Source organism: Nestor notabilis, unplaced genomic scaffold, assembly GCF_000696875.1.
Source record: "Nestor notabilis isolate BGI_N333 unplaced genomic scaffold, ASM69687v1 scaffold19563, whole genome shotgun sequence".
NCBI classification, from domain to species: domain Eukaryota; kingdom Metazoa; phylum Chordata; class Aves; order Psittaciformes; family Psittacidae; genus Nestor; species Nestor notabilis.
In genome coordinates, this window is record NW_009921701.1 from 1 (window position 1) to 7,149 (window position 7,149).

General features: G+C 54.7%; 2 protein-coding genes across 2 annotated transcripts in view; one reads left to right on the forward strand and one right to left on the reverse strand.

Moving 5' to 3' along the window:
• Positions 1 to 40: 40 nt before the first annotated feature.
• TSR1 (TSR1, 20S rRNA accumulation, homolog (S. cerevisiae)) lies at positions 41 to 5,026 on the forward strand (the record flags this gene model as incomplete). The annotated part of the gene is made up of 12 exons (XM_010011270.1): positions 41 to 176; positions 675 to 1,102; positions 1,332 to 1,491; positions 1,615 to 1,769; positions 1,946 to 2,148; positions 2,584 to 2,746; positions 2,966 to 3,076; positions 3,377 to 3,509; positions 3,879 to 4,011; positions 4,428 to 4,561; positions 4,680 to 4,754; positions 4,848 to 5,026. Coding segments are annotated over 12 exons (2,010 nt in total), but the record flags the coding sequence as incomplete, so codon positions are not given.
• Positions 5,027 to 5,542: 516 nt separating this feature from the next.
• The window catches only part of SRR (serine racemase), a 1,753-nt gene continuing 146 nt past the window's right edge, over positions 5,543 to 7,149 (reverse strand). The window contains exons 2-6 of the mRNA XM_010011271.1: positions 6,844 to 6,974; positions 6,647 to 6,766; positions 6,484 to 6,558; positions 6,066 to 6,275; positions 5,543 to 5,821 (exon numbers count right to left, since the gene is read on the reverse strand). Of these exons, the coding sequence (XP_010009573.1) occupies positions 5,624 to 5,821; positions 6,066 to 6,275; positions 6,484 to 6,558; positions 6,647 to 6,766; positions 6,844 to 6,974 (734 nt within the window). The 3' untranslated portion in view covers positions 5,543 to 5,623. The remainder of the gene's footprint in view (positions 5,822 to 6,065; positions 6,276 to 6,483; positions 6,559 to 6,646; positions 6,767 to 6,843; positions 6,975 to 7,149) is intronic.

Genomic DNA, 7,149 nt, shown 5'->3' on the forward strand with positions numbered 1-7,149 from the left:
TACCACGGGCAGCCCCAGTAATGGAGGTGTTTTGCTCGCAGGGGACCTTCACACGGTCCTAGACCTCGCAAAAGTTGCTGACTCCCTCCTGTTCCTCCTGGATCCTGCGGAAGGCTGGGATGACGCAGGGGAATACTGCCTCTCCTGTCTCTTTGCACAGGGGCTCCCCACTTTCGGTGAGCAAGTGAGAAATATTAAGGGCTTCTAGTGGGGTGTAGGGTGAGGGGCTGCTTGGTGGAGATTTATTGTTGCAGTAATTAGACCTCTGTGTGTTAATGGGTGATCAGCAGTCTTTGTTTCTGAGCACAGATCAGATGGGTGAATGCCATTCTCATGCTGCCTTGTGCTGTTACTACCCTGGTTGGAGAGTGCTGGAGATAAAAGGGGTGTTCTAGGCTTAGGCCTCTGTGTGTGTGGTGGGCTCAGCACTGCAGGGGTTGTCCAGCTGTGCAGAGAGAAGGGATTCAGACACTTTCTTGCTGTGTCATTTAGTCCCAGAATCTTATCTCTGAAGACAGGTTTTCTGCCCCGAGTGTTCTTTTGAACGTGTGAAACCGCTTTTACAGCTCACGGTGTGAATCCGTGTGTTATTGATTGCTGATACCCGAGTGTGTGTCCCTAGAAGGGGTCAAAGGTTGATGCTCTGATCCTAACCTCTGTTCCACGCTCGGTAGCTCTCGCTGTCCCAGGGGGCACTGACTTACCACCCAAGAAGCGGATAGATGCCAAGAAGAAGCTTTCCAAAGCCATTGAGAAGCGCTTTCCCGAGGCCAGGCTCTTCCCGCTGAACACGGAGCAGGAATCCTCGCTGCTCCTCAGGCACCTCAGCACACAGAAGCAGCGGCACCTCGCCTTCCGCGCCCGGCGCGCTCACCTGCTTGCCCACGCTGCTGAGTTTGTGCCTGCTCAGGAGGGTGGCCTGGTTGGGACCCTGAAGGTGTCCGGCTTCGTGCGGGGACAGCCCCTCAACGTGAACAGCCTGGTGCATATCGTGGGGCATGGAGACTTCCAGATGACCCAGGTGGATGCTCCTCCTGACCCCCTCTCTTTGAACCCCCGAGTGGTTAAAGGACAGAAGAGGAGTCAGGACATGGAGGTGCAGGTGTGTTGGAGGTCAGGGGTTTTCTGGCTGTGTTAGAAGATGGTGTTTCTAAACTTGCAACTGGGTGTATGTGGTCAAAGGGAGTTGTATCAAGTGCCAGCTCCGCTGAGCTGAGGTTCCTCACCCACAGCATCTAATGAACATGATACTAAAAGGAGTTGCACTTAAGACCCATTGCCAGCTTGAGTTAGGTGTGTTCACAGCTGCGAACGCTGCTCTTGCCCTCCAGGATGACTCTGTAAATGGGACTGATGAGATGGAGGAAGATGTTAAGGTCCTGATGAAGGCAGATCCAAGCAAGCAGGAGTCTTTGCAGTCAGAAGTGGTTCCTGATCCGATGGAAGGGGAGCAGACATGGCCTACTGAAGAAGAACTGCAAGAAGCAGATGGTGAGTAGCAGCAATACTCTTTGTCCCTGTTAAGAGAGTTGTCAGAAAACCTGTGTCTGGTGTAAATGTTGCTCAGGGAAAGGGGAATTGTTCCTGTCTCAACCATTGGTGGGAATCTTACAGCTTCCCTGAAGGCAAACAGGAGGGTGGTGAAGGTCCCCAGAGGCACTTCCAAGTACCAGGCTGCCTGGATTGTGGATGATGAAGAAGGCAGTGAGAAAGATGATGATGAAGATGATGACGTTGATGATGATATGATGGAAGAGGCAGTTTCCCAGGTATGTCCAAGAGCTGATGCTGCAGGTGATCTCCAGGGTGTTACTTTGTATTCCAGGACAATCCTGTCCTGTTTTGCTCCATGGAAGGGTGCTGCACAGAGCCAGGACTTGCCTGGATTTCCACTGTTAAATCTGTCATGTGTTTGATGTTGCTTCTTTGGCTTCCTCTGTGTCAGGAGGGGGAAAGCAGTGGGGAGGAGGAGGAACCTGCAGAGGAGGAGTGCGAGACTATGACCGTATCCGAGAGCTTGCGGGATGACCAGTACGATGAGAAGGTGGAGGAAGATGAGCAGATGCTGGAGAGATACAAACAGGAGAGGATGGATGAAATGTTTCCGGATGAGGTGGACACACCACGGGACGTTCCTGCCAGGATCCGGTGAGAAATGGGATGCTTTGCTGGGAGAGCAGCTGGGAAGCACCTTCTGTCTGGTTTGGTGAGGGCAGGAAGCCTGTGATGTCTCAGCCGTGGTGTCTGAACCTGGCTGAAGGACTCTTCTGAAGACCCACTCCAAGGCTCTGAGGCTTCCAGGAGGCACCAGCTGGGGGGACAGTGAGTGTGCCCAGGCAGGGAGAGCTGGGATCTTACTTAGGAGAAGGGAGGAGGATGGCAGAGCCCGGCTGCAAGGGCAGGTTGTTGGGGGATTAGCTGCTGTTTCTACCTCTCTCTGCACTAAGATCCTTTCTGAGAGCTCATGTTTACTTTGCTGCCTTTGTCCTCTCTGAAGGTGTGAGGCCGTGTGGACCGCAGAAGGTGCTGGCCACACACCTGGACTGGTGAAGTAGTTTATCTTTCCTGTTACCTTTTCTCTAGGTTCCAGAAGTACAGGGGGCTGAAGAGCTTCCGGACTTCTCCATGGGACCCCAAAGAGAATCTCCCAAGGGATTATGCCAGGATTTTCCAGTTCCAGGACTTCTCCCGGACCAGAAAGCACCTCTTCCGGCAAATAGAGAAAGAGGAGACTGAAGGAGCATCGGTAACTCCCTCTTCCTGATCTCTTCCCCTACTGTGTTCCCTTGCTCCTAATGGGAAAGGCTTGTCAGGGAGGTGACTGGGTGGATCTTCCAGGCAGCTGGTTCTCAGCATGAAACCATAGTGCAGATGATATTGTCCTCCTGGATTCCCTCTCTAACCCATGTTATTTCTGACACTTCTCTGTTGAAAGAAGTATTCACAACCCATCCTCTCCTGGCAGGTTGGCTGGTACGTTACACTTCACCTCTGCAATGTCCCTATCTCAGTGATGGAGAGTTTCAAAGAAGGGAAGCCCTTAGTCCTGTTCTCGCTTCTTCCACACGAACAAAAGGTGATTAAATATGGCCCTGCTGATATCTTGCAGCTCCTTGTCTGATTCTGTCGTTCTGCCTGCAGAGGGTTTGGGCTGAAATCTCCTGTTGCTTGCACTTCAAAGTAGGACCTTGCTTTTGGTCAGAGCAGGGGGTGTTTGGGCTCAAAAGCCTGGCTGAGCTGTCGCTCTGCTGACCAATGATCCCCTGGGAAGCCATTGCCGAGAGCACTCATCTCTGCTGCAGTGTCCCGTTGCTTTCTGCTCCACCATCACTTCCCAGCCCTGTGCCAGCCCCTCTCAGAGCTGCTTCTCTTGCAGATGTCTGTGCTGAATTTCCTGGTGCGCCGGCACCCGAGCAACAACGAGCCAGTGAGGGCAAAGGAGGAGCTGATCTTCCACTGCGGGTTCCGGCGCTTCCGAACCTCCCCCCTGTTCTCCCAGCACACCTCAGGTTCGTGAGGGACCACAGGGGCTGGAGCTGCCAGGGCAGAGGAAGCCAGTGATGTCTTAGCCGTGGTGTCTGAACCTGGCTGAAGGACTCTTCTGAAGACTCACTCCAAGGCTCTGAGGCTTCCGGGGTGGCATTAATTAGTGGGAATGGCTTTGTCCAGGGAAGGGGGTGTCAGGCTCCATGCAGTGAGTTGCTAGCTCAGAGGGTCACCTTCATTCCCAGACACTCGTATCAGTGTAGGAGGGGTGTTTGTCACTCATTTTCCTAAATCTGGGAGCCTGGTTGCTAGGGATAATGGGCTCAATGGGGTTTCCCAGAGCTCTGACGACTGCTCTTGGGCTGAACTTGATCATGCCTGTTCTCTCCTAGCTGATAAGCACAAGCTGGAGCGTTTCCTGCGCCCGGATGCTGCCATGGTGGTGACTGTTTATGCTCCCATCACCTTCCCTCCTGCTTCAGTGCTTCTTTTCAAACAGAGAAGTAACGGTAAGCTGCTGGGGAGGTGGTGTGTGAGAAACAAACATGAGCAGGCTGTTCCCATGGCCCACTTAGAAGTGCATCTATCCAAAAAAAGCCATCCCTTTCATGTTATTTGAGAAGATTCATGTATTTCCATTCCCATTATCACTGGCAGCTTTGCCCATCCCTGCTGTGGGGTTGCTCTGGGCCTGGAATCATTTGGGGAAGGGGGTTTTGGTGGGGGGAAGAGGTGTATCAGTGGCTCTGCCTTGCTGTTCCCATGGCCCACTTAGAAGTGCATCTATCCAAAAAAAGCCATCCCTTTCATGTTATTTGAGAAGATTCATGTATTTCCATTCCCATTATCACTGGCAGCTTTGCCCATCCCTGCTGTGGGGTTGCTCTGGGCCTGGAATCATTTGGGGAAGGGGGTTTTGGTGGGGGGAAGAGGTGTATCAGTGGCTCTGCCTTGCAGGAATATCTGCTCTCTGTGGACCCCGACAGGATTGTCATCAAGAGGCTGGTGCTCAGTGGCCACCCCTTCAAGATCTTCACTAAGATGGCTGTTGTGAGATACATGTTCTTCAACAGAGGTACAGCTCAGCTCTGTGTGGTGGGAAGAGGGGACGTGGAAGCCGAACTCCTGTGGGAGCACATGTGTTGGTGCAGCAAAGCCTGTTCCTTACCTGCCTTTTGTGTTTCAATCTCCAGAGGATGTGATGTGGTTTAAGCCAGTGGAGCTGAGGACAAAGTGGGGCCGTAGAGGACACATCAAGGAGCCACTGGGTAGGTTTGATTTGGTATTCACCCCTGTGATGCTGGGCCCAATGTGCTCCTGGGCAGGAGAGGCAGCTAATGCCCCCTTTGCTCTCTGCCTAGGGACCCACGGGCACATGAAGTGCCAGTTCGATGGACAGCTCAAGTCCCAGGACACGGTCCTGCTGAACCTCTACAAGCGTGTTTTTCCTAAGTGGACTTATGACCCCCACGTTCCGGAGCCTGTGCCCTGGGTGAGGAGCCAGAGCACACTGCCAGTGCAGGAGGTGGACATGGAGTAACTCTCCAGCATGGCTGGAGCTGGTGCCTTAGCTCCTTGGATGCTGTTCTCAGCCCCTGCACGGTGAGGACAGCACTGATGTCTGGATGTATCCCTGCTGGCTCTGTACAGGGGTGGTTCTCTCACCAGCTGCTGCTCAGGTACCAGCTACAGCTATTTATTTTAATGGAAAATGTTTCCAAAAACCTCTTTAAGTGCTTCTGTCTTGGTGGAGGCCAAATGGGGAGGTTGTGTGTACCCCTTGCTCACTGGGGCTGTTGTCTTTCCCAGCCATATGTGCAGGGCTTTTGCTGTATCAAGGACTGGAGTTTGACAGAAGTTACTGTGATACTGAGAAAGGCGTAGAGCGGGTGGCTGAGTGTAAAGCAGGGTGCTGGGGAGGGGAGAACAGGCCATGCTTTGTTTTCAGACCCCCAGCAGGAACCCTTTGCTGTGCAGCCAAGTGTCTCCCTGCTGCAGAGACCACCACCAGCTTCCTTTACCCCTCCACAAACCCCTTTCACACCTTTGAGGCTGTTTTATCTGGTTTTAGTCACACACAAACCAGGCTCTACAAACCCAGAGCGAGGTTCCCACTGCTCGAGGCGCTGCTCCCTTCTCATTCCGCTGTCCCAGGGCCCTCCGTGAGCCAGGTCAGGGAGCTCAGGTCCACGTTTCCCCCACACAGCACGATGCAAATGTGCTCCAGATCCCGGGGGAACGCCTGGAATTGCTCCGAGAGCGCTGCCGCCACTCCCACGCCCGCTGTTGGCTCAATCAGCAGCTTCATCCTTTCCCACACCAGCCGCGTGGCTCGCTGTTGGGATAGAGCAGCTGCTGTCATTCCAGCAGCAAGGACCGGCTGCTCCAGGGCTGTGGAAGGGGCACTGGGAGAGCAGAGCTTCCGCCAGCCCTTCCCAGCTGGAGATGTGGGTGTTGGACATCTGCGGTGGGGTGAGGGTTGTGCTGTCCTGGGAGCTCATCCCTGGGACAAAGCTGGATGAGTGGGAAGAGAAAGAATGGATGGAGGCAGCTGGGAGAAGGGAGCTGGGAGCCTTCACCTTGATTTCCTCCTCTGAGACAGTCACGACATCATCAACCAAGTCCCTGATGATGGGCCATGTGTTGGGGCCGATGTTGGTTCTCACTGCATCCGCGATGGTCTCCCGTGGGTTGAGGCTGGGGGTCAGCTCCCCTCTCAGCTTGGACTGGTAACAGTCGTCTGCGTTGCATGGCTCAGCAGCAAACACCTTCACGTCTGGTCTCAGAGCCTGTGGAGAGCACAAGGAGCCACTTGGCTGAAGCTCTGTCCCTGTTCCCTGTTGTTGTGGGTGCAGGGGGCCACGTTACAGCCATGCAGACCCCAGGCACCCAGGGATCTTGGTGTCTCTCTAGAGAGAAAAACTGCTGCCTGTTTTGGGAGCCTGCCCTTCCCATGGGGACATGCAGCCACCGTTTCCTGGGTGAGCTGCTGCCTACCTTGATAGCAGTTGCTATTCCTGCAATCATTCCTCCGCCTCCAACAGGAACCACCACTGCATTTACCTCGGGTGCCTGTGCCAAAAGGAAGTGTGAATGCTTCTAGTTCCTCTTCCTGCTGTGCCCCTGCCTCTGAGGAGCAGAGGCAATGCATTCCCCTCACCTGCTCCAGCACCTCCAGGGCGATTGTGCCTTGCCCCGCAATCACCGCTGGCTCCTGGTTCGGATGTACCATCACTCCTCCTGTCTCCTGGACCACCCGAGCTGCTGTCTCAGCTCTGGACTAAGGCAAAGCACAGATGTCACCTCTCGGGCAGGCAGGGCCATGCCTCTGGCCAGTGTCCCCCGTGCTTTATTTACCTCATCGCTGGGCTCGCACGGCACCAGCGTGGCGCCGTAGGCGCGGATGGCAGCTTGCTTGCAGCGTGGGGCGGTGCGGGGCACCACGATGTAGGCAGGAATCCCTGCGTGGTGAGAGAGGAGGCAAAGCCAACAGCCAAAGAGCTGCAAGCAGCCAGTTGGTGCTGCAGGAGTGGGCTGTGCTTTGTCTCACTAGTGTGCAGGAGAGGGACAGCCCTGCTTATCTCCAGTGCTGGCAGAGCTGGGTGCCTCTGCCCAGGATCCAGCTCTGCCTGCGTAACCCGGCTCCGTGCCCGGCCGAAAGCC